This window comes from Leucoraja erinacea, chromosome 37, assembly GCF_028641065.1.
Source record: "Leucoraja erinacea ecotype New England chromosome 37, Leri_hhj_1, whole genome shotgun sequence".
In the NCBI taxonomy this organism is placed as follows: domain Eukaryota; kingdom Metazoa; phylum Chordata; class Chondrichthyes; order Rajiformes; family Rajidae; genus Leucoraja; species Leucoraja erinaceus.
Window position 1 is genome coordinate 4,387,454 of NC_073413.1, and position 26,456 is coordinate 4,413,909.

Sequence of the window (26,456 nt, forward strand, 5' to 3'; positions counted from 1 at the left end):
AATTTGTATAGTCTCCGAAAATGTCAGATGAATTTTTTGTTCGAATGGTTCATGAATTGTATATATTTATCAATTGAATAAAGTCTATTTTGAAATTTAAAAAAAAAATATATATGTACACCATATGTACACCAGCCACTATATGTACACCAAATTATTTACATTTATACACTAATCAAATATTTACAAAGCCATACAAAAAAGAAAAAAAAAGTAAAGAAAAAACCCTCATATACTATACAGTATCTTAGTCCGGAGTGTTGGGCCGGTGCTCCAACATCGTGGAGCTCTGGTGCGGAGAGCTTCCAACGCGGGCGGCGCTGAACAACATCGTGGAGTCCTGGGGCGCCTTGCAGAGGGTCTCCAACAGCAGTCACCACCAGGCGCGGCCAGCGGACTTTGGAAGCCGCCGACTCCGGCAGGAGGGGGCCGACTTTGGTGTCCACACCGCTGAGGACGTCCCGCAGCCCCAACGTCGGACTTGTATCACCCCGGCGAGCGGTCCTGAACATCGGGCCGCCCGTAGCGGCAACTGTGGAGGGCATGGGGAGACCCTGACCACGAGGAACAGTGGAGGAAGAGACTGACTTTGGTGCCTTCCCACACAGTGGGAAACTTTGATTCTGCTATGTGGGGATGTTTTATGTCAAATTCTATAGTGTGATATGCCATTTATTGTCACTATACATGTACAGTGAAACTGAAAGCTGCTCGTACTCAGTGCATACATACAATTTAGCACAAAAAACAAGAAACAGAAAAAACAAAAAACAGAAGGGAGATGGGGGGGGGGGGGGGGGGGGAATAGGTGCACAAATTCTGCGGCGCTACATACATATATACAGATGGAAGTCCGTGTTGGGTGGTGTAGTCAGTGCATGTGTGAATTTGAATTTATAGTAGATATAATTCTCGGAAAGCAACTATTCCTGAGTCTGTTTGTCCTGGATTTGATGCACCTATAGCGCCTTCCAGAGGGCACATTCTAGTGTGTTGTGTTCTTTATTTTTATTGTATGGCTGTATGGGAATTTCATTTCACTGTGCCATCTGGCACATGTGACAATTAAATGTATCTTGAATCTTGAATATACAACCCATCACTCTATAATCACCCTTCCCAATACAATACAACTTCATATTCAATAATAAGCTATCTACATGTTAACAAACACACAAGCTAAATGTTTAACCAAGAAAAACCAATGAGAACAATAATATAATAACATTTATTGAAAAGAATAAAACAAGTTGAGTTGTATGTGTTGATCTTTGATTGATGGCAGCACTGGACTTGGTTCCTGGAAGTGACGTTGCCACCGCATACGGTATAAAAGGGCGAACGCGGGGCCAGGGCCTCCTCTCTGTCTCAGGCCCGAGTACAAGATGGTGAGTGCCGCATCCATTAAAAATCACTGCCATCCGATCACATAGCGCCTCGCTGCAGCCACCAGCTTCAACCAGCCGCATCTTATAATCATCTGAGCATTATATGATCCGGGTATTTTAAAGGAATAAAGCAGGATGGCGGTTCTTTTATTTGTCGTGCTCCTGGTACAAAATGGCGACTGCCGTCTTCACCCGTTGAGATGCAATCCGAACAATATCGGGGCCATCCTGCTGTTTCAGCCTCCGGGGTTTGACCACAATGGTGCTAGGATGATTTAGTTTGGCGTTGGTGCCGATATTTCCTCATTTCAAAGTAATCTAAGCGGTGAATTTGGGAATTGTGTTCAACCTGCTCTAAAATGGAGTCCTGAAAACTGGGCCGGGCTATGGAGAAGAGCCTGCTATGTGGGGATGTTTTATGTCAAATTCTATAGTGTGTTGTGTTCTTTGTTTTTATTGTATGGCTGTATGGGAATTTCATTTCACTGTGCCATCTGGCACATGTGACAATTAAATGTATCTTGAATCTTGAATATACAACCCATTTTAGGCAGATGCACAACTCCAAGCCCTTAATAAAGTCCCAAGGTTTGCAATGTAGTGATTGTAGCCTTGGGGTGGGGGGGGGACGTTGACATTTATCTTACTTTTAACTTTATTGTGCAATACTCTAAATGTCATTTGCATCAGTTTAAAACGAGAAAAATTGCACTTCTATTTTGGACAGATGCACAACTCCAAAGGGAGTAGTTTCATGTATTGCAAGCAGACTTTTAGAACTGTTCCAAGTTGTTATGAGGTTGGATGATTTTTGTTTTTGGTTGTGCTTGTCTAGTTAACATTTTGTTTTCGCACCGCTCTCCCTCCTTTCAGTCTCACCGCAAGTTCTCGGCTCCCAGGCACGGCTCCCTGGGCTTTCTGCCCCGCAAGAGGAGCCGCAGGCATAGGGGGAAAGTGAAGAGCTTCCCCAAGGACGACTCTAGCAAGCCCGTCCACCTGACTGCCTTCCTGGGGTACAAGGCTGGCATGACCCATATTGTGCGGGACGTTGACAGGCCTGGATCGAGTGAGTAATGTTTAATTATCTCTGCAGCAGAAACCCGAGTACTGTATAGTAAAAAGCCACGTGGGCCTTTATTCCTGCTATCTTGCGTGTAACCCTTGCTTTGACCTTTATCCCCATGCCTTGCAAATCCTATCGACCTTTAATATATTTAATGACTTTCCATTCAGGATTTAACTTCACAACCCCATGAAAGGCTGATGGAAGGGTCTCGACCTGAAACATCACCTATTCCTATTCTCAGAGATGCTGCCTGAGTTACTCAGCATTTTGTGTCAATGGTGTAAACCAACATCTGCTCTTTCTTCCTACACAAAGGAATTCTATCTTTACATGAGTTATTGTCCCAGTTTAAGTTTTCTATCAGGAGATGACTTAAAAACATTCATTCTGTCAAATGGCTGCCATCTTTCAATTCATCGAAATGTCAGAATAAACTAATATTTTTCTTATATGATCACTTAATTTTTAGTTGCATTATGTTAGCATTGTGGAAGCAATAGACAATAGGTGCAGGAGTAGGCCATTTGGCCCTTCGAAGCAGTTGGATTGAATAAACATAGTATATGTTGCTAGAGGTGACATGCTTTTTGTGTGCTTGCCATTCTTGGTTGAAGGAATCAAAGTGTTATAGTCAATGAGCAGAGGCCATTTGGCCTATTGAATATGTCCTGGCTCTTAAGGAGCTGATCTGATTCTACTTTATTCCCGTTAGTTTTTCCAATACTGCATTCCTCGTGTTAGAGATTGCTACGGATTCTCCACATTACTTGAAACCAGTTCATTGGATGTTTTGGGGATATTGGTAGAATTTTCTACTGTAAAATGTTACATTGATTGTATTGTAAATCAAGAATTGATTTAATTTGGCTGCCATTTTGTTCCCAGTATTGATTCCTGTCTCCATTTCCCCCTCTTTTGGAAAATTACAGTTAACTTCTACTGCCCTTACTAGAAGCAATATATCTTTTAAATTTGCTCCATATCCTGTGTATATTGCCCTTTGCTTATACCTCTGTGAATTCCCAAGTTTGTAGTAAAAAAATAACTGCAAACATTTTCCCCAAGCAATATCTTAGAGGAAATACAATTCAACCAAGTGTATTGAGCTTTAGTACATGCTAGCACTTGAAGGCAGTCAGTAAATTAGATGCGCTAATGTCAGCAACATATGCATAGCCAATTTCTGCTGCTTTAAATGCATTGTAAACATGAGGACTAGTGTCTGTCTGTCTTGTGAGGATGGGCTTTCTGTTCACTTAGTTACATGCACTGTTTCAGGGTCTTGGGCTTTTGGACAGAGCATGGCAGCCTAATGGCCTTAATCCCAGTCTGGACCATGCAAATGACACACAAATTGGTGCGTTCCCTGCAAAGTCACATTGGCAGATTTGAGATTGTAGTCTTGTTAAACTTCAGAGAACAAGGAACAGGCAGATTGATCAGCCCCTCAGACGTGAATTTGATCGTGTACATGGTGGAAGTTGGGTGTCCTTTCGGTTGAGATGATTGGCAAAGTAATAATATTTTTTAATCACATGGGGCAAAGTAAGGTGCCATTTGTAATCGTGAATATTTGTAAGGACTGGGTTGAGGGTGATAGTGATGACTTTTGCAACTACAAATGATGAAAAACTCGACGGGCGGACAGAAACAGCCACTAATAGTGGCTTTTGCTGAGTGTCGTGTTTCCTGATTGTAGTACAGCAAAAACAAGACTTGTCTGGTTTAGCTTTTGTTCCTATACCTTGTAGTATTGTGGAACTGAAGAAGGGTCTCAACCCAAAACATCACCCATTCCTTCTCGCCAGAGATGCTGCCTGTCCCGCTGAGTTACTCCAGCATTTTGTGTCTATCATTGGCATGGTGGGAAACTGGTTCTATCTGTAGATGATATTCTGCTTCTTCTGCCAGCTACATTGCAGCAATTCCAGTGACTGGCTAAACCAGCTGTGCTACGATTTCTGAGAAAACAATAATCTTATTAACATTCCTGATAATTTCCCGCAGAGGTGAACAAGAAGGAGGTGGTGGAGGCCGTTACAGTGATTGAAACTCCTCCGATGGTCATCGTTGGTCTTGTTGGCTATGTCGAGACTCCTCGTGGGCTTCGTACCTTCAAAACTATCTTTGCAGAGCATATCAGTGACGAATGCAAGAGGCGCTTCTACAAGAACTGGTAAATGTGCCTAGCAATTCCAAAGTAATTTTAAAATAAATTCTAAGCGGATGATGTTTAAAATGTGGATTTGATTATCAGCAGCTCCGCTCGACTGTGGCAACACAGTTCGATGAGCTCTGGCTCCGCTTGTTGGATGAAACTATCCTTTGATCCCAACAATGAGCCTCCCCTCCTCGGTGGTGCTGATTCCTTCCGCTCGCACAGTGTGTGATGAGGGGTCGTGCCAATGTTCTCTGTGTTCATGAAGGTACAAGTCCAAAAAGAAGGCCTTCACAAAGTATTGCAAGAAGTGGCAAGATGAGGATGGCAAGAAACAGCTGGAGAAGGATCTGAACAGCATGAAGAAGTACTGCCAAGTTATTCGCATCATTGCTCACACACAGGTAAGCTCCAGGACTTGACCTAATTTAGTATATTTGGGGTATCCAGAGTAAAACATCTTACATTTGGCTGCTCCAGTCCCTATAATTGTTGTTTGTGACACAATTGTACCTGCAAAATATTGTGTCCTGGTATTAAATCCAATGGAAATCATAAATTTTCCTAGCAATTTCTTGCGTTTTGTTGATGTATTGCTGTTTTCTGACAGACCATACATTAAAGCTTTCACATGAATAGTTTGAGTGTGGAGGAAGTGAAGTTGTAGAAGGCCTTTACTTTGAAATGCTGAACATCCCTCCTGGTTACTGCTCTGCCCAGTCAAGATGTCTATTAAGGGACACAGATTGATAATAATAATACATATTATTTGTATAGTGCTTTTCAAAGTCGCTTTACATGGTGAGTCAAGAACAAAACAAAATAGAGCAGTAAGACAGAGATGCAAAGGGGAGGGGGACATGGGACTAAGGGTATGCAGAGGTGAAGAGATGGGTCTTGAGGCGGGACTGGAAGATGGTGAGGGACTCAGAAGTTCGGATCAATTGTGGGAGGGAGTTCCAGAGCCTGGGAGCTGCCCTGGAGAAGACTCTGTCTCCAAAAGTGCAGAGGTTGGATTTCAGAATGGAGAGGAGACCGGCTGAAATGGATCTGAGGGACCATGAGGGTTGGTAGGGGGAGAGGAGGTCAGTGAGATAAGGGGGGGGCAAGTGGTTGAGGGCTTTGTAGGTGAGGACCAGGATTTTGTAGATGATCCGGTGGGAAATGGGAAGCCAGTGAAGTTCTTCGAGGACTGGGGTGATGTGGTGCCAGGATTTGGTGTGGGTAATGAGTCGGGCGGCTGCATTCTGGACCAGTTGGGAGTCGGTTGATGTTGCTGGAATTGATGCCAAAGAGAAGAGTTACAGTAGTCCAGTCGGGAGGAGATGAAGGCATGGATGAGTCTTTCAGCAGCGGGGGGGTGTGAGAGAAGGTCTGATTTTGGCAATGTTGCGGAGGTGAAAAAATGATGTTTTGACAACATGGCGTTGTCAATAGTATGACAATAGTTTACATGTTTTGGTTAATCCTCAAAATAGGATGCTTGGTTATAGACTGATATATAACAGGGACTATTTTGAAATAGGTTTGTAGATTTGGAAAGGGTTCAGGAGTACTAATGGGGTTTATACGTGGACTTCCCTGATTCATTCAAATGACCAGAGCATTAATAGTAATTAAACATGCAGATTCTTATTTAACTTTCTAATAAACAAATATCTATCGCATTGGCTTTTGAAATCAAGAAACCTGAGCTTTGTTTGAAAAATTCTAGCATTTCCATTTAATTTAATGTAATGTATGGGGTGCAGTTCATCCAGTGTTTTTGGTTTGAATTTGGAGGAAGTTCTGGGGCCTGGGAGTGTCATGGAAGTGGCAGGTGACACAAGCAGGTAATGGAGTTAATGTAAGCGAGTGATAGGATCTGGGTGAGTTGATGGAGAGTAGAAAATTTTGAGCAGCCGTAGATTGGGCCAGAATAAATGTCACATTGAAATGTAGGTGGTCACAGTTATAGTACAAGTGGTGGTTGAGGAAGGGATTAGTGGTGCAGTATTGTACTCTTGAACTCTCGTTCTTAACGTTTAATTCGTTTACAGATGCGCCTGCTCCCTTTGCGCCAGAAAAAATCGCACATCATGGAGATCCAGTTGAATGGAGGAACCATTGCAGACAAAGTTGACTGGGCAAGAGAGAAGCTGGAGCAGCAGGTTCCCATTACTTCCGTGTTTGGTCAAGATGAGATGATTGATGTCATCGGTGTAACCAAGGGCCATGGCTTCAAGGGTAAGGACCATGCGCATTTTGCTTTTGCTTGATTATAGTCGGGGAATTAACTTGTTTAAGCTTTTTATCTAGTATATGTGGAATTAACTGTATAATAGACTTTGGGTAAACTTTCTGCTCTTTAGGGTGGAGTACACATGATGAGAACACGTGGAATAAGTGTTAGCAATAGCACCCGATTCTAATGAGGATCCTCCATACTGCCTTCCTTCTGAGATCTACTCCAATGATGAGTTTAAGAGTAGTTGTATTGTAATAGCCTGTTGACCATCACTAATAGCAAGTCTTTCTCTTCCCGAGGGGTGACAAGCCGTTGGCACACAAAGAAACTACCGAGGAAGACTCATAAAGGTCTACGTAAGGTTGCTTGCATTGGAGCTTGGCATCCTGCTCGCGTGGCTTTCTCTGTTGCCCGTGCAGGTCAGAAAGGTTACCACCACCGCACTGAGATCAACAAGAAGGTACGGACATAAAGAATGGTCAAAATGTCAGAATTTTGTGTTGCTGGGAAAGTCTTCATTGTCAATTGGGTTTGCTTAACAACTCAGCTGTGAAATTGGGGACCAAACCAGTTCAAAGTTTTCTTTCCTCAAACATTTCCGAAGCAGTTTTGTTCCCCCCATAGTGCGATCTGATAATTTCACCTTGGGATCTGAATTTCTTAATGTGCAAACAGGGTTGCTTATCCATGATATCTCAGCAGCAAAAATGTTTTTGGGGGGTGTGTTAATGTGAACAAATCGAGTGTCCAGGTGGCATTTTGCAACATTTGTAGTATCTCCTGTAACTTAGTTTTTGCTTCAGTATGCTAGTTCGTATGGCTGGTAAGAAAACTGCTGCCTTGCTTTGACAGGTGTCCTTGGCTTTGTGCTGGTTAAAGCCTCAAGGCATTCCTGTTGTAGCAAATCTCTTCCAACTGGGATGTAACAGAACTATCCCCTTTTCAGATTTACAGGATAGGGGGAGGTTACCAAACAAAGGATGGCAAGTTAGTGAAGAACAATGCATCTACAGAGTATGATCTGACAGACAAGAGCATCAACCCTCTGGTGAGTTAACAGATTATCAATAGCACTCTACATCCGTGATGTTGGTGGCTTCGGGTTCTAACTGCACTCATTGTTTCGGCAGGGAGGATTCCCCCATTATGGTGAAGTGACCAATGACTTCCTCATGATGAAAGGCTGCGTGGTTGGTACGAAGAAGCGTGTGCTCACTCTGCGCAAGGTGATTACTCCACTTTATTGTTGACTCAGCCAAGTTTGTTTTCCTACCCTAGTGCAGGTGGGAAATGCTGCAGCTGGAGTCGGGTCCTGTAAATGTACTGGATCAGAGTCCAGCATCTCTAATCTTCAGTTAAATGTGCATTTTGACTTGACGGATATTGTGGAGATTGTACTTTGCAGCCATACAATATCCTGTGACACATTTCTCAGCCTGTGACTTGAAGTCAAAATGCACGCTCAAGTCATGATACAGGAGACTGCAGATGCTGGAATCTGGAGCAAAGGATAAACTGCTAATTGGGTTAAGATTGTCCGGAAGTTTATCTTGTAAATGTCACTGGCAAAGTCATAATTGGCCACCCAGTGTAGGGGAAGTATGTTACATACCTTCTAGGACGTTGGTGAACCCATTGAGTTATGTCGGCTATTTCATGGTTGCCATTAAGTTCCTTTATTTGAGGATGTGGTAAAAGATTAATGGTAGGTTTGTCCATGCGGTTGGAATCTATTATTGTTCCTTTTATTCAAGAGATCATGATGCTAGGTACTTTGCACTGCTGCAAGCTGTGTGTGGAAGACTTGCATTCTTAGTCTTAAGAGTTGGTGGGATTGTCAACCCTATTTAATCTAGTGGATATACTGGCTTCGCATGCAGTCCGGGTTTCGAGTGCGACTATCCCATTTCAAGTATTTTCAGATCTAGCTGTCATTCTTTCTGCAGATCACTTACATTTTTTCCCCTTGTCTCCTGCAGTCGCTGTTGGTTCAAACTAGCCGTCGTGCTGGGGAGAAGATAGACTTGAAATTCATTGATACCTCTTCCAAGTTTGGTCATGGTCGCTTCCAGACCATTGAAGAGAAGAAGGCGTTCATGGTGAGTGATTTACCTAGAATTGTGGTCGTTCATTACTGTAACGCTGTCTTGAATCATTTTGATAATATTTTTATTGTCCTGCCAAAATTGTTTTATATTATACTCAATTTGCCAGATCTATGGCTTGTGTAGCCTCTGTCCTTTCCAAACAGTCGCTGTGGATAAAGGAACACCAGTGAATATAATTAATTCTTCAAAAGGCATTTGATAGTGTCATGCCAACGGTAATGTGTATAACAAACGCTTACAATATAGTGGGTTTTTCTGTGGCTTTGTCATTTATACAACGTTAAAAGTTAACACCAGTGATCCCTCAAGCACACATATAAATCTTGCTAACCAGAACAAAACATTTCTGCCTACTGTTAGCTGACCAATCCTCCATCCAACATTAGTACATTAAATCTTCCACTGTAAGCTTTTGTTATGCACATTACAGTTATCAAATGCCTTCTGAAGAATGAAATAAATTGACTGATTTATCTTTATCTACAACATGTGATATTGTATGGTTTCTCTTCCCAGTAGATTACTGTTCTCAGGATTGAATGTTCTGACCGGCTCTTGTGGCTTGTTCTTAATCTTCCTATTGTCTTTCTACTTCCAGGGACCACTGAAGAAGGATAGGATTATAAAGGAGGAAACTGCATAAACCGTGGGCCAATTTTGTGAATTGTAACTTTGATCCTCCTGTGATTGTATTCTTCAATAAATACTGCTTTCAAAAAGCAATTTACATCTTTAAGAATGTTTGGTCCATTTATGTTCAAAAGTTTGTTTCTGACCTGATTGTTGCCTGCTTTTCATTTCCCTTACTGTGAGTTTCCAAAGGTTCACAGTATTCCTTTTGGGATAATTACAGCTGTCCCCGTTCTTGGCTTGGCATGGTGTCATATTTTCCCCTGCTGCTCTTGCCATCTGGTTTTTCAACGTAATTGGATTTAGCCATAGGGATAACCATACCAAGCTTTGTACCATAACAGCAGTGCATTGCTTCAGCTTTCTTATGTTGGTACTGGTATACCACTGTCTTTGTTGCATTTTAGGATTAAAACTCTGAAGATTACTTTCAATTTCAACACATGGCCATCAGCCATAGTTTCAGTTCTTGTGGCAAAGCACTGCTGATGCTAGGATTCTACATTGCAAAATCATGTACAGATCGAGTGCGGCAAATCTTCATTAGCCTACAAGAGTGACCCTAGTTGACTCGTTAATTGCCCATCCCACAATCCTTGGCTCTTTAGTCTCCTATATCGCACATCGCTCCAGTAATGCCCAAATATAAATTTGTACTAGCACATTTTTTGTAGACATGTTGCATCCCACAGCTTTGGGCAACCTCCCTTTACAGATGTGGCTGTAACTTTAAAACTGTTTTGCTCTTCTATCTCGAACTACTTGTTTTAAAGTAATTGTGACAACTTATCCTGTAACATTACTGTTATCCAGTCAACCCCTCTTTGTGACTTAAACATAATTTTCTCTCTACCACTTCTGATCTTCAAAACACAGGTCATTTGAATGAATCATGGAAATCCATGTCCACATCCCATTGCTGCTTTCCTCCTTAACCAGGGTTTCCAAATGTAAAACAAAACTATTTTACAATAGTACCCATTATATATCAGCCGATAACTGAGCATCCCATTGTAGGCCAAGAATGTTTGGTCATCAGTCCCAAAACTGAAAAATGAAATTGGAGGGAAGAAGCTGCTCCTGAGTGTTAAATTTTCATTCACCATTACTTCACAATGGACACTAGTAAAATGAGAGCGTGACCAGGGTGGTGTGTGTATCTGGTGCTGGCTGCCTTTATGAGGCAGCAACTCTTGTAGACTCATTTGATGGTAAGGAGGTCAGTACCTGTGATAACCACAACATATAAGCATTGTCAATCTACCACCACCAATCTCTGTCCCATGAAAGGTACACAAAATTGCTGGAGAAACTCAGCGGGTGTGGCAGCATCTATGGAGCGAAGAAAATAGAAACATAGAAACATAGAAATTAGGTGCAGGAGTAGGCCATTCCGCCCTTCGAGCCTGCACCGCCATTCAATATGATCATGGCTGATCATCCAACTCAGTATCCCGTACCTGCCTTCTCTCCATACCCCCTGATCCCCTTAGCCACAAGGGCCACATCTAACTCCCTCTTAAATATAGCCAATGAACTGGCCTCAACTACCCTCTGTGGCAGAGAGTTCCAGAGATTCACCACTCTCTGTGTGAAAAAAGTTCTTCTCATCTCGGTTATAAAGGATTTCCCCCTTATCCTTAAGCTGTGACCCCTTGTCCTGGACTTCCCTAACATCGGGAACAATCTTCCTGCATCTAGCCTGTCCAACCCCTTAAGAATTTTGTAAGTTTCTATAAGAATAAAATAGGTGATGTTTCGGGCCGAAACCCTTCTGTCCCATGAAATCCTTGATCTGAAATTGACTCATCATGGGTCTGAATGATGCTGTTTGAATTGCAATGTGCTTTGGGTATTCTGCTTTTACTGCTGGGTATAATCAGGCAATGAGATGGAATGAGTGAAAACTCAAAAGTGGAAAATGTAATGGTAAAATTTATGGAATGAATTTGAGTTTGGAGCCATGATATGGAATTGTAATTAGTGGTGGAGGCAAAGGGCTGGACAAGACTGGATAACTTGAATGTAGGGCTGCAAATATTTAGGTTGGAGTGATTAAATTTTTAAGAGAAGCCCATTATCTTCTGCTGAAGTTAGTTAATATTAAGAATGTTTTTCTGATTATCAAACTCAGATTGACCATTGAAGAAAGGTTTTTTAATTACATTTTTTATTTGTTCCGAACAAGTAAAAGACATAATAGAAATAAATAACAACAACAAAATCGAAATAGTCAAACAATTGGACATTCCAGGCAATATTTGCAAAGCAATGAAAAGCATAAAGCAAAATTTAAATGTCCAACAGTTTTTCTTTACAAGCTCGAAAAGGAGTGAGAAGAAGAATAACTTATTTAATCTCACCCCTTCTCCCTAAACCATATTTAATAATTTAATAATATTAATCCAGACAATTTTAATGAATATTAATTATATATACATACAACTAATACCCCTACAGCCAATATTTTAGAGCCATCGGCCTACAGCCTGCACCGCCATTCAATATGATCATGGCTGATATCCAACTCATACAACTGATACCCCCTGATCCCCCTACAAGGGTAATATGCCAATGAACTGGTAAGAGAATTCCAGAAAACACTCTGTGTGAAAAATGTTCTTCACACAAAATATGTATGAAGTAACCAAAAAACATAAATAAATAATAAATAAACATTAACCCCTGTTTGTCAACCAACCCTTCATCCCTGTACCTTGTGTAAAAAAGTTTTTTGTATGTCATTTTGAACGGGTTCATATTTGGACATTGCTTTAGCTCCACATTCAAACTGTTCCACAATCCTACTCCACAGACCGAAATACAAAAAGCTTTTCTGGTCGTGCAGACTCTTTGTACCTTAAAATTAAATATTCTTCTTAAATTATAACCCCCCCCACTCGCTCATTGAATAATTTTTGTATATTTCCAGGTAAGTTTTTATACATTATCTGTGCTGTTTTAAATGCAACCAAATCTAATTTTAATAATTTTGACTGTAAGAATAATGGATTAGTGCGACCCAGATACCTGACATTGTGAATAATACGTATTGCTCTTTTTTGCAGAATAGTTAATGAATATAGCGAACTTTTATAGTTATTGCCCCACAGTAATTTAAATAGGGTAAGATTAGTGAACAGTAGAGAATGCGGAGTGATTTGTGATCCAAAACCTGCTTAACTTTGTGTAATACAGAAATGCTTTTTGCCAGTTTGGATTGTACATGTTTAACGTGTGATTTCCAGCTGATTCTATCATCCATTATAACCCCAAGATAAAAGTTGATTGATTGATTATTTTGTCACATGTTTAGTTTATTGTCACATGTACACACGAAAAGCTTGTGGAAAGCTTGTAGTCAGTGGAATGACTGCATGATTACAATTGAGCCACCAGTGTACAGATACATGAAAAAGGGAATGATGTTTACTGTTCCTGAATCTGGAAGTATGTTTTCACACTTCTGTACCGCTTGCCTGATGAGAGAGGGGAGAAGAGTGAGTGGCTGGGGTGAGTCTTGTCCTTGATTATTCTGCTGGCCTTGCTGGGACAGTGTGAAGCTTAGATAGAGTTTAGGGAGGTTGTTTTGTGTGAAGGTTTGGGGCGGTAACAGCAGACTATGAAGAAACAGAATGCAAGAAAACTGGACGAGGGATTAGTTGGGGACGTCTCCAAATGGACATAAAATACTGGAGTAACTCAGCAGGACAGGCAGCATCTCTGGATGAAAGGAATGGGTGTCTGAAGAAGGGTCTCGACAAGGAACGTCACCCACTCCTTCTATCCAGAGATGCTGCCTGTCCCGCCGAGTTACTCTAGCATGTTGTGTCTATCTTCGGTGTAAACCAGCATCTGTAGTTCCTTCCCACCAAAGATACTAGAGGAGCATCTTTGCTTCCTACACTGAAGATCAAGCCAAGTTAAGATGTGGATACAAGGAACAGCAGATAAGGTGTTAACATGTGCCTGTGTTTCCCTGACCCAAGAGGTGGATTGCTAAATAATAAACCTATCTTGAATGTAAAATGGAAGTTCACAAGCATTAATAGTTCTTTGTAAAATGTAAATATTGCCACCACAGGCATTTGCAGGGTTCTTCTCCAGGACTAGAGGAAGTAGAGGCGGTGCGAATGACAGGGAATAAGCCAATTAAGTGGAGGGGAATTTGAGCGACACGGGCGCTGACCAATGAGAAGGAGGATTGTGGGCGGGACATCTGGAGAAGGGGCGGGCTCGGCGGTTGCCGGGGGAGCGGTAACCAAGGCCGCAGTGGAAGCCTGCAGCGGAGCTGGGGAGGTTTGGAAGAGCCGTTTATTGATAAATTGCGATCATAATTTTTCAATGTTGGGTTTGCATTGATCAAGTTAACCGGTTAGCGAGCCGGGAATCTGCTACCAGTGGCAGGCATGGTGAAACTGCGGGCCAAATGCCTCCTGGCCGGTAAGTTGAGTGAACGGAATGTGTGCAGGAAGGAACTGCAGATGCTGGTTTCAACCGAAGATAGACACAAAATGCTGGAGTAACTCAGCGGGTCAGGCGGCATCTCTGGAGAGAAGGAATGGGTCGAGAGTCAGTGAGGGAGGGGGGGGAGGGAGGGAGGTATTAAAAGGTTCAGAACAAATCAGAGCTGGCACCGTCAAGGAAAACTGGACCATGATGATGAAGATAAGACACACAAATCTGGAGTAACCCAGTGGGACAGGCAGCATCTCTTAGAAACATAGAAAATAGGTGCAGGAGTAGGCCATTCGGCCTGCACCGCCATTCAATATGATCATCCAACTCAGTATCCCTTCCCTGCCTTCTCTCCATACCCCCTGATCCCTTTAGCCACAAGGGCCACATCCAACTCCCTCTTAAATATAGCCAATGAACTGGCCTCAACTATCTTATCGGGAGAGAATTCCACAGATTCACCACTCTGTGTGAAAAAAGTTTCCCTTATCTCGTTCCTAAAAGATTTCCCCCTTATCCTTAAACTGCGACCCCTTCTTCTTCTTCTTCATCTGCTTCTTCTTCTTGCGTGTGGCGTGCACAGCCTAAAGTTTGTAGGACAACTTGTTCTATTTGATCTTACTTGATTGTGCACGCCGGGTTGATTGCATTCGTCGAAACAGGGCGGACCACGTGAAGGTTGCAATCTTCCACCCCACAGCATCTCTAGAGAGAAGGAATGGGGGACATTTCGGGTCGAGACCCTTCTTCAGACTGATTGAAGCTGCGTTTGTGTCGTGCCTGCTGCCTCGCCAAGACATGTCCAAGCCTCTCACTGCTGACCGGGAGCTCCTGAAATCATAATTCATAAATCAACAAAATGTTGGAATAACTCAGCGGGACACTAGAGGGTATAATTATAATGTGACAGGGGGACAAAGTTTAATGACGTTTTGGGTCAGAACCCTTTCCTTCCCCCTCACCTGTATCAACCGAATACCATCTAGGTATTCCCCTAGGTACCCCCACCCTATATCAGTCTGAAGAAGGGTTTCGGCCCGAAATGTTACCTATTTCCGCTCCATAGATGCTGCCGCACCCACTGAGTTTCTCCAGCACTTTTGTCTACCATCTAGGTTTTGTTTTCTTCCACCTCTCATCCAGCTTTCTTCCTGCCTTCATCAGTCAGGTCCTGGTCTCCAGAGTTGCTGCCTGAACCACTGAGTTACTTCATCGCTTTGTGTATTTTATTTTTCGTTTAATGATGATTGCAGAGAGGACCTGTTGACCTCAGTACACTAGGACCTCCGAAGAAACAGAGTTGTATTTATATAGGTATGGGCAGCACAGTTGCACATTTAGTAGAGGCTCTGCCTCACAGCATCAGAAACCTGACATGGGGAGATATCTGTGTGGAGTTTGCACGTTTTTTCTGTGACTTTCAACTGGATGCTCCAATTTTCTCCCACGTCCAAAAGGCGTGCCGGGTTGTAGATGAGTTGGCTTCTGTAAATTGGTCATTGTGTGTAAGAAATGGAGTGAAAGTAAGGAAACGTAGAACTAGTGAACAGGTAGACACAAAGTACTGGAGCAACTCAGGGGGTCAGGCAGCATCTCTGGTGAAAAAGGATGGGTGATGTTTCGGGCCGAGACTGAAAAAGGATCCCAACCCGAAACGTCACTCATCCTTTTTCTCTAGAGATGCTGCCTGACCCGTTGAGTTATTCCAGCACCTTGTGTCTCTCTTTGGCATAACTCGGCACCTGCAGTTCTTTGTTTCTACATTTAGTCTGAACAGGTGATTGATAGTGTGTGTGCACTCAGTGGACCGAAAGGCCTGTTCCATGTTGTATCTTTCAATCAATCAAACTGTCAATGTTAGGACAAGGGGGACAAAGGTCTACAAAAATTAAGTTTGCCATGAAGTGTGCAGACGAATCAAGTGGTGAACTGCTGAGAGGAAAGTCTAGTTTACTGAGATTTAAATTGGATTATTAATAGCAACTTCTACTGGTACAGTCATATTCTACCATATTTCAGTATACAGAAAAATATACACATGCTGGAAATCCGAAACATAAATCAAGAATGTTGGAAACATTACGTCCGGCAGCATCTGTGGAAAGATCAATAATTTTTCAGATCTAGAATCCTTTGTCAAAGTTTCTGATTTTTAGTTTAGTTTAGAGATACAGTGTGGAAACAGGCCCTTTGGCCCACCGGGTCTGTGCTGACCAGCCTTCCCCACATATTAACACTAACCTACATATACTAAGAACAATTATACCAATTAACCTACAAACTACCTCTTTGGTGTGTGGGAGGAAACCGAAGATCTCGGAGAAAACCCATGAAGGTCACGGGGAGAACGTACAAACTCCGTATAGGCAAGAACCCGCAGTCAGGATCAAACCCGGGTCCCTGGCAGCAACTGTGATGAAGAATTCTGCACCGTTAGCATAAGGTTTTTCTTTCCACTGATGCTGCCTATCCTGCTGTGTTTCCCCCAGTATTTTTAATTTAAACATATTCTACTAAATTGTGTGTATTATTTGTATTTTTAACATCATTGTTCAACTCTCTTCTTTAGGTGACTCCACTGTTGGGAAAAGTGCTTTGGTGCAAGTATTCCGTAGTGAAAGTGCTCATTTTCTGAAAAATTATACCTTGGTAGGTCTATTAATCTGTTTTTTTAGCATTGGAAAGAACCCCAGAAGTGATGTTTATTTGAAGGGCCATTCAGCTTCAAATTTGCTTTACCATTTAATTCCATCCAGACTGACGTTTAGACTTTAGAGATACAGCGCAGAAACATGTCCATTGGCCCACCGAGTCTGCGCCGACCAGCCATCCTCGTACACTAGCACTATCTACACATTAGGGACAATTTACAATTTTACCGAAGCCAATTAACCTACAAACCTGTATGTCTTTTTAGTCTTCTTCGATTTTCCAGCATCTGCAGTTCCTTCTTAAACATCAACCTGCCTAATGTATCTTTAAAGTTGTGATAGTACCTGCAGTCAGGAAGGAGGTTTCAAGGTGAAAGCAGATAAAGATTGAAAATGAAAAACAGAAAATATTGAAAACACTCAGCAGATCAGACAGCATCTGTGAAACGTTCCCTTCACAGAAGCTGCCTGACCAGCCGAGTACAACGTTTTCTATTTTTATTTCAGATTTCCAAGATTTGCAGTTTTCACTTTTGGAGGGAGGGACTCCAGCGTTCCGGACCTGTCACTTGTTGAATTGAAAAGTTGCAAGAATTTGATAACTTGGACGATGAAGATGTTTGGGAGGTAGCCTGATTGCTCCCCCTGTGCTGAAGATGCATGCAGTTAGTTGTCTCAAAAAAGATGCTGAGTGGAGGGTGGCAACCTGCTTGGAGCAGCTGTTGTCCTCCCCTGTTTGCTGAGAAAAGCTTGAAAGCAAAGCACGAACATGGTGCAATCACAAGGAGGCTGATTTTGTGTTCAGTCAAAAAGCAAAGTGCATCTGTCATAAACAAGGCTGAGTCAGGCAAGAGACAAACTGGCTGAAGGCAAATTGATGCTGGAAAGAGTGCGGGGAAGGTTTACGAGGATGTTGCCAGAACCTTTAGACTTTAGAGATACAGCGTGGAAACAGGCTCTTCGGCCCACCGAGTCTGCACTGACCAGCGATCACCCCGTAGACCAACTAACTTGCACGCACTAAGGACAATTATGTAACTTAACACAGCAAATTAACCTACAAAGCTGTGTCGGAAAGAACTGCAGATGCTGGTTTAAATCGAAGATAGGCACAAAATACTGGAGTAACTCAGCGGGACAGACAGCATCTCTCAGACTGAAGAAGGGTCTCGACCCGAAACTTCTCCCATTCCTTCTCTCCAGAGATGCTGCCTGACCCGCTGAGTTACTCCAGCATTCTGTGTCAACCTACAAACCTGTACGTCTTTGGAGTGTGGGAGGAAACCGGAACACCTGGAGATTAGGGCTGCATATTGGCGCAGCAGTTGAGCTGATGCCTCACAGTGCCAGGGACCCGGGTTCTCAGGAGATCTTGACCTTGGGGGCTGTCTCTGTGGAGTTTGCACATTCTCCCTGTGACCGAATGGGTTTTTTCCCGGGTGCTCCGGTTTCCTCCCACATCCCAAAGATGTGCAGGTTTATAGGTTAACCAGCCTCTGTAAATTGCCCTAGTGTGTAGGGGTGGATGAGAAAGAGGGATAACATAGAACTAGTGTGAATGGGTGATCGATGGCTGGCGTGGACCTGGTGAGCCGAAGGGTCTATTTCTGTGCTGTATCTCTAAACTAACGTCTAATCTTTGGATTGTTTGTACAGACTTCTAGATTACTTGTAACTTGATCACAAAGACGCTGTAATCCCCATCATGAATGCAACTTTCGGCGATTTATTTGGATATGAATTTTGTAAACATTGATTGATTAATAAGAAGGTCTAGTTCGTGAGGTTACAGATTGGTATGGAAACCTACTAACACTCTTTTCCCTGTTTAGACAACTGGAGTGGATATCTTTGTAAATCCAGTCCTCATACCAGACACATCGGACAGTGTGGTGAGTAATTAAGAAACATTCGATTGTTCTCCCTGAAATGTTCTGTTCGGTACAAAAACAGAAAATGCTGGCAAAACTCTGCGAGTCAGGCAGTATCAGCGAAAAGAGAAACCGTCAACGTTTCGGGTTGGCAACCCTTCTGAAACTTTGGCAGTTTCTCTTCGCACAGATGCTTCCTGATATGCTGAGTTTTAGTTTAGTTTCATTTAGTTTAGAGACATAATGCAAAAACAGGCCCTTTGCCCCATCGAGTCCGCACCGACTGGCGATCCCCGCACATCTAACACGATCTCACGCACGCCAGGGTCAATTTTACATTTATACCAAGCCAATTAACCCACAAACCTGGTAAAAACCCACGCAGGTCACGGGACTAACGTACAAACTCCTTTCAGACAAACACCCGTAGACAGGATCGAACTCGGGTCTCTGGTGCTGTAAGGCTCTACAGCTTAGCCACCATGCCGCCATTTTTACCAGCATTACATTTTTGTGTTTTTGACTTCCAGCATATGCAGTGTTTTTAAAATGTTCCAACTGCTTCTGTTTAGTATGACTTTTAGCGATTTTTGAACATTGATTTGTTATATTCTCCCTCTTTTCTGTGCCCAGGAGCTTTTCCTATTTGATTCTTCGGGAAAAGAAATCTTCTATGACTCGGTGGAAAGTCAAGTACGGTGATCGCTTAATGATTTAACTCTCGATGGAACACCCTTGCTAATTGTGTGCCACATAGGGCAGGCAGGATCATTTAATATTAGGCCTCTTCCATCAGCGCTGTGAAGCAATATAAGGGCTACAGTGCAAAAGCATTCTTAAAAAAGACTTGGATAAAAACTGAAGATGCTAGAAACACTCAGTAGGTCAGGCAGCATCTGTGGGAAAAGAAAAGGAGTTACCATTGGAAATGTGTTAACTCTGTTTCCCTTTCCGTAGATGCTGCCAGGCCTGCTGAGTATTTTCAGCATTCTCTGTTTTTAAGTATGTAGAAACAATGAACTACAGATGCCGGTTATGACACAAAAGGAAACAAAGTGCTGGAGTAACCCAGCGGGCCAGCAGCATCCTTGGAAAAACATGAATAGGCAACGTTTCGGGTCGACACCCTTCTACAACCTGAAGAAGGGTTCCGACCGAAAACGTCACCTATTCATGTTCTACAGAGATGCTGCCTGGCTCGCTGAGATACTCCCGCACTTTGTGACCTTCTCGGTTTTTAAGTCGGATTTCCAGCATCTGTGGATTTGATTCCCAGGGATGAACCTCCCTATTGCACGCTACTGCGGCTACACTGGATCGCTCAATTAAATGAACGCGGGCACTAAACCTTTCCTGGGCTGGCACGTGTTTGAATGCAGTCTTGTGTAAATGGGTTAATGCTTAACTGCTCTTTGTTTTGTTAATTTTTCTCAACTGCAATTGGGTTCAAAATTATTTCCTGATTTGATAGTAAGAAAGAACTGCAGATGGCATGCTGGTAAAATCAAAGTTAGAGCCAAAATGCTGGAGTAACTCAGCGGGTCAGGCAGCATCTCTGGAGAGAAGGAATGGGTGAAGTTTCGAGTCGAGACCCTTCTTCAGATAGTTTATGAGATAATTTATTTTATTTTCAGTTTTTTTTTTAAACGATACAATGTGGAAATAGGTCCTTCAACCTACCAAGTCCATGCTGACGAGCGATCACCTCTGCACTAGTTCTATCCTACACACGAGGGACAATTTACAGAAGCCCAATTAATCCACGTCTTTGGAATGTGGGAGGAAACTGGAGCAGCTGGAGAAAACCCATGCGGTCACAGGGAGAACGTGCAAACTCCGCACAGACAGCAGCCATAGCCAGGATCGAACCCGGGTCTCTGGCCCTGTAAGGCAGCGACTCTACCGTTGCATTCACTGCGCCTTATTCACTTATTCACGGGTTGTGGGCATTGCTGGCTCGGCCAGCATTTATGGAGCATCTCTAATTGCTCTTGAGAAGGCACTGGAGATCTGGCTTCTTAAATTGCTGCAGTCAATTTTTATTTTGGCAGTTCCCGAGCACCAGAGCCATGGTCAGAATGAAGTGCAGCATGGAAATAGGCCCCTCAGCTCACCGAGTTTGCTCAACATCCATACCCCTTCATCCTATTTTGTATTCTCCCTAACATTGCCATCAACATGGCCCCCCAGTTTCTACCACTCACCTGCACATTTAAATGTATGCAGGGACAATTTACAATGACTAGTTAAACCATCAACTAGCATAGGGACATAGGAAGAAATCGCAGGACCTAGAGGAAACCCACATGGTCACAGTGTTTAAGAAAGAACTACAGATGCTGGAAAAATCGAAGGTAGACAAAAATGCTGGAGAAAGTCAGCGGGTGAGGCAGCATCTATGGAGCGAAGGAATAGGTGACATTTTGGGTCGAGACCCTTCTTCAGACTGAAACGTGCAAACTCCATACATGTAGAAACAAGCTGGTTTGCCAAGGAAAGATACAAAATGCTGGAGTTCCTCAGTGGGTCAGGCAGCATCTCTGGAGAATATGAATAGGCAATGTTTTGGGTTAGGACCCTTCTTCAGACTGATTATAGTACGGGGGGGGGAGAAGGCTGGAAGAGGTGGTGGATTGAACCTAGGTCGCTGGTGTTGAGAGGCTGTGGGTTGATAGATACCTCCCAGGTTAGGACAAGGTACTGCTGCTGATGACTGTTTGCAACCCAGATAGTTTGCAAGTCCTAAATGCAGCCACTGACAATGTATTTAAATAAAACATGGGTCAACCAAGAGCAACATGTAGTTAAACCAGGGCGTTTTTATAGAAACATATACAATTCTTAACGGATTGCACAGGCTAGATGCAGGAAAAATGGTCCTGTAGAAACATAGAAAATAGGTGCAGGCCATTCGGCCCTTCGAGCCTGCACCGCCATTCAATATGATCATGGCTGATCATCCAACTCAGTATCCTGTACCTGCCTTCTCTGCATACCCCCTGATCCCTTTAGCCACAAGGGCCACATCTAACTCCCTCTTAAATATAGCCAATGAAGTCCCGATGTTGTGGGAGTCCAGAACCAAGGGTCACAGTTAAAGAATAAGGGGCAGGCCATTTAGGACTGAGATGAGGAAAAATCTTTCCACCCAGAGAGTTGCGAATCTGTGGAATTCTTTGCCACAGAAGGTAGTGGAGGCCAATTCACTGGATGTTTTCAAGAAAGAGTGAGATATAGCTCTTAGGGCTAATGGAATCAAGGGATTTGGGGAGAAAGCAGGATCGGAGTACTGATTTTGGATGATCAGCCATTGAATGGTGCTGCTGTCTCGAAGGGCTGAATGGCCAACTCCTGCACTCCTTTCTACATTTCATGTTTAACTCGCGTTGCTGCAAACTAAATTCCCTCATGGCAGAAGATGCCTGCAGCAGCCAGGAAGTCCATCCCACTGGTCTCCCAATGCTCAGTCGTATGTACGAGCTGTACATAAGTCTGGTGTTCGTAACCGGGAGAGGACCTGTATTAGCCGCGCCACTTAAATGATAGGGAGATGCAATGTTTGAATCCACTGACGATGGAGCAACGGAAATTTTTAAATCGCTGTGTGTTTGCTTTATTTAATCAGTGGGAGCTCGCCGGCGCTATCTGCCTTGTGTACGACATCACCAACGCCACATCCTTCAGCAGCTGCACAAAGTGGCTGGAAAGAGCCCAGGCCCAGGCTCCCAACGGCCAGTTGCCAGGTCAGTGGTCCTGTCACCCTGGGGATGTGCTTGCAGATTGCCGCTGTCTCGGCAAGGCCACCAGCATGATCGATGACGAGTCGCACCCCGGCCATTCCCTCTTCCTCCATCAGGCAAAGGTGTATAGACAATAGTGCATTCGGCCCTTCGAGCCAGCACCGCCATTCAATGTGATCATGGCTGATCATCCCCAATCAGTACCCCGCTCCTGCCTTTTCCCCATATCCCCTGACCCCGCTATTTTTAAGAGCCCTATCTAGCTCTCTCTTGAAAGTATCCAGAGAACCGGCCTCCACCGCCCTCTGAGGCGGAGAATTCCACAGACTCACCACTCTCTGAGAAAAAGTGTTTCCTCGTCTCCTTTCTAAATGGCCTACCCCTTATTCTTAAACTGTGGCCCCTGGTGTAGATGTGTGAGAATGCACTCCTCCGGATTCAGGGACAGTTTCTTCCCATCTGTTACCAGGCATCTATCGACAATTGCATTAGTATGGGTGTCAGAGGTTATGGGGAGAAGGCAGGAGAATGAGGTTAGGAGGGAGAGATAGATCAGCCATGATTGAATGGTGGAATAGACTTGATGGGCCGAATGGCCTAATTCTACTTATGATCTTAAGAAAAATCTAGAGAGCAGTCCTGAGCTACTATCTATTTCATTGGAGACCCACGGACTATCTTTACTGGACTTTATGTTGCACTAAACGTTATTCCCTTTATCATGTATCTGTACACCTTGGACGGCTCGATTGTAATCATGTATTGTCTTCCCGCTGACTGGTCAGCACCCAACAAAAGCCGTTCACTGTGCCTCAGTGCACATGACAATAAACTAAACCAAATGACTAAATGAATGTCGGAAACGGTGCATGATCAACGGGAAGAGTTCAACTGTAAACCTGGTATCTCGGTGAGATTGTTTTTTTTATTGGTTTGCAGGAGTTCTTGTTGGCAACAAAATGGATCTAGCAAGCAGGCGCATTGTGGAGTACAAACAGGCAGAGGACTGGGCAGCAAGCCAGGGCATGGAATACTTTGAAACCTCAGCTGTAAGTACAGGGAATCATATCGCCCCTCTAACTAGAGAGCAGTCCTGAGCTTTGATCTACCTCATTGAAAACCCTGGGGCGAGGGCGATCTTTAATCAGACTTTACTGGAATTTTATTTTGCCAACCAGTCTGGCTGACTGGAATAAACATTATTCCCTTTATTATGTATCTGTACACTGTGGATGGATCGATTGTATTTAATTATGTATAAACTTTCCGCTGACTGATTAGCATACAACAAAAAGCTTTTCACTGTACCTCGGTACATGTGATAATAAGTAATAGTAAACTAAAAATATTACAGCAGGATCTTGATCAGCTGGACAAGTGAGCAGAGGAATGGTTACATGGAGTTTAATGCAGATAAATGCAAGGTGTTGCATTTTGGAAAGTTAAACCAGGACAGCACCTTCACAGTGAATGGCAGTGTTGGGGAGTGTTGCACAGCAGAGGGGATCTCAGAGTAAGAGGTGAAAGAGGTGGAGGTGAAAATGTGTAATTATGTTGAAGAACCCACAAAGTGAAGCTGAGATTTACGGAGGTGAGAAAGGCGAGTGACAGCAAGCACCCCAAAGGTCGCTGCCGAGATTAGCTGGGCATGCTGCACCCTACATGGACCTCGGGGCCGGGGATGGGTGTGCAGGTGATTGGGCTTCTCCTGCATTCCCGAACATCTTTCACTCTCTGTTTTTTTTTCCAGAAAGAGATGGAGAATTGCGACAGTCCGTTCCTGAGCCTGGCCAAAGCATTTCACCGTATGTACGAGGAGAAGCTGGAACACATCCAGTGCGTTGTGTGAGACCAGCCCCTTGCGGACGTTTGACCGTCATTTCCTCTTCCTGCCCAGTGGAGTGACTACATTGTAATCAGACGCCTCTTCAAGAACTCGCCCTATCTGGCATACCAGATCCACCAGAGCCCAGAGCAGTAAATCCTCGTTGTAACAGACCCCTTTATAACGGATGTTGGATATAGCGGACATACCTGCTGATGCCAAACCCAATATTAACCATCATCTACAGTTCTTTATTTCAACTACATACAATGATAACTTTGAAGAAGGGTCTCGACCCAAAACGTCACCCATTTATTCTATCCAGAGGTGATGCCAGTCCCGCTGAGTTACTTCACATTTTTGTGACTATCTTTTGTTTTAACCAGCATCTGCAGTTCCTTCCTACACATGACCAGTGGCGGACTGACCAGGGTGTCAGCTTGCCCGATGGCAAGTGGGCCTCTGATGAAGTGGGCCCCCTATATCAAGTGGGCCCCTGATGAAGTGGGCCCCTTTTGTCTCCTGGCAACCAATATTTTTAGACCCAGTCCGCCACTGCACATGATAATACCTCAGTTATAACTGACAATCAGCAATAACGTACTCCTATGGTCTGTTATAACGGTGGTTTAACGTACTCTGCTTTGACCCTCGCTCACCTTCTATTTCATTGCCTTGCACCCTCCTATCAATGTAAACTCCATTTCTCTGTATTTATCTTTCCCTTTCTACTCACATCTCTCTCTCTCGCAAATACCTGCATGCTATAAATCAACCAGGTGATATCTGAACGTGCCACTGTGACATGACCAGTTGCAAGCTCCTGTGTTAAAAGCGTCAGGGAGAGACCACTTAAAACTGCTTCAGTTCAAACGGTGAAGGGGGGATTGGGAATTTCTGTAACGCAGTTCGATTTAAGCGCCCATTTGTTCTCCCTGCATTCCATGGCTAATGCAGACAGGCTGGTTAGCAGGCAGTGAAGTCTGTTTTCCATTACTTTGAGGTTTGAGTGGAAGTATTTTATTATGTGAACCCATGTTACTGGTTTAAACCCCGTGGCCCAGTTTTGTGCAGAAATGTAAAGGGCCTGTAATAATCATAATAATAATAAATTTTATTTATGGGCGCCTTTCAAGAGTCTCAAGGACACCTTACAAAAATTTAGCAGGTAGAGGAAAAACATGTAAGCGGAATGAAATAAATAGCAGAGACATGACTAGTACACAAATTAAAGACAGAATTCAATTCAAAACACAATATGAGGCAATTCAAGCACAGATGAAAAGGGAGGGAGACGTGGGGCTAAGGATAGGCAGAGGTGAAGAGATGGGTCTTGAGGCGGGACTGGATGATGGTGAGGGACACGGAATTACGGATCAGTTGGGGGAGGGAGTTCCAGAGCCTGGGAGCTGCCCTGGAGAAGGCTCTGTCCCCAAAACTGCGGAGGTTGGATTTGTACCACTCTCACAACCTAATTCACAACCTTTTTTACTCGTGGACATGTTTCATCATGTTGAAAAAATGCCCCAACCTACATGATGCCAGGAGTACCTCCGACTAACATCACAAACTACCTAGGACCTTCTACGACCTTGTGACGACCATGCTGAGAGTATGAGTCAAGGGCAAACTCAGCAGGCGTCGTGAATTAGGACGTGAAAGTGGGACAGGCCCTTTACTTTAGTAAGGCATTTCATTAAACAAAATATTGGCATTGTAACATGTAACGGGCTGCGATTCTTTTTACTTTAGTCTTGAAATTATTTCCTCTTTGGGACAAGAGTGAGCTTGCATTTAATCAGCACCTTTTCCAATCGGAGGACATCCTGATCTGCAGCCTATGAAGGCTACACATTTGTCTCGACAATTCTCCACATTTACAGCCTGTTTAGTGTAGGTTGTGGGATATATCTTGATCAGGACCTAGGGGAAAATGTATCAGCCTTTCTTCAGAATAGTGTGTTAGAGTCATATAGTGATACTGTGTGGAAACAGGCCCTTCGGCCCAACTTGCCCACACCGGCCAACATGCCCCAGCTACACCAGTCCCAGCTACCCGCATTTGGTGCAAAACCCTCCAAACCTGTCCTATCCATGTACCTGTCTTAACTTAAATGTTGGGATAGTCCCTGCCTCAACTACCTCCTCTGGCAGCTTGCTCCATACATCCACCACCTTTAGTGTGAAAAAGTTACCCTTCAGATTCCTATTCAATCTTTTCCCCTTCACCTTAAACCTATGTCCTCTGGTCCTCGATTCCCCATCTCTGGGCAAGAGACTCTGTGCATCTGTGGAATTCATTGTTGTGGAATGTTTTACTACAAGAGTATTTTG

General features: G+C 43.5%; 2 protein-coding genes and 1 non-coding gene across 3 annotated transcripts; all 3 read left to right on the plus strand.

The window, feature by feature from the left end:
- The first annotated feature begins 1,259 nt into the window (after positions 1 to 1,259).
- Positions 1,260 to 9,686, plus strand: rpl3 (ribosomal protein L3). The gene is made up of 10 exons (XM_055663119.1): positions 1,260 to 1,388; positions 2,262 to 2,454; positions 4,462 to 4,630; positions 4,881 to 5,016; positions 6,652 to 6,838; positions 7,139 to 7,299; positions 7,786 to 7,887; positions 7,970 to 8,065; positions 8,819 to 8,938; positions 9,546 to 9,686. The coding sequence occupies exons 1-10, from the start codon at positions 1,386 to 1,388 to the stop codon at positions 9,588 to 9,590; spliced, it is 1,212 nt and encodes a 403-aa protein (XP_055519094.1). The 5' UTR covers positions 1,260 to 1,385; the 3' UTR covers positions 9,591 to 9,686.
- Positions 6,967 to 7,060, plus strand: LOC129714017 (small nucleolar RNA U83B). Its single transcript, XR_008726311.1, has one exon. It is a non-coding gene; the product is annotated as a small nucleolar RNA U83B (small nucleolar RNA).
- A 4,117-nt stretch (positions 9,687 to 13,803) lies between the features above and the next one.
- On the plus strand, positions 13,804 to 25,259 carry ift27 (intraflagellar transport 27 homolog (Chlamydomonas)). Its single transcript, XM_055663120.1, has 7 exons — positions 13,804 to 14,020; positions 16,605 to 16,684; positions 18,519 to 18,578; positions 19,191 to 19,250; positions 22,183 to 22,300; positions 23,237 to 23,346; positions 24,048 to 25,259. The coding sequence occupies exons 1-7, from the start codon at positions 13,987 to 13,989 to the stop codon at positions 24,144 to 24,146; spliced, it is 561 nt and encodes a 186-aa protein (XP_055519095.1). The 5' UTR covers positions 13,804 to 13,986; the 3' UTR covers positions 24,147 to 25,259.
- Positions 25,260 to 26,456: the final 1,197 nt, after the last annotated feature.

Coding starts and splice junctions, on each gene's coding strand:
- rpl3 (XM_055663119.1), top strand. Junction 2,455..4,461: donor CGTTGACAGGCCTGGATCGA/GTGAGTAATGTT, acceptor AATTTCCCGCAG/AGGTGAACAAGAAGGAGGTG. Junction 5,017..6,651: donor GCATCATTGCTCACACACAG/GTAAGCTCCAGG, acceptor ATTCGTTTACAG/ATGCGCCTGCTCCCTTTGCG.
- ift27 (XM_055663120.1), top strand. CDS start 13,987: ATGGTGAAACTGCGGGCCAAATGCCTCCTGGCCG. Junction 16,685..18,518: donor TTCTGAAAAATTATACCTTG/GTAGGTCTATTA, acceptor TTCCCTGTTTAG/ACAACTGGAGTGGATATCTT. Junction 18,579..19,190: donor CAGACACATCGGACAGTGTG/GTGAGTAATTAA, acceptor TTCTGTGCCCAG/GAGCTTTTCCTATTTGATTC.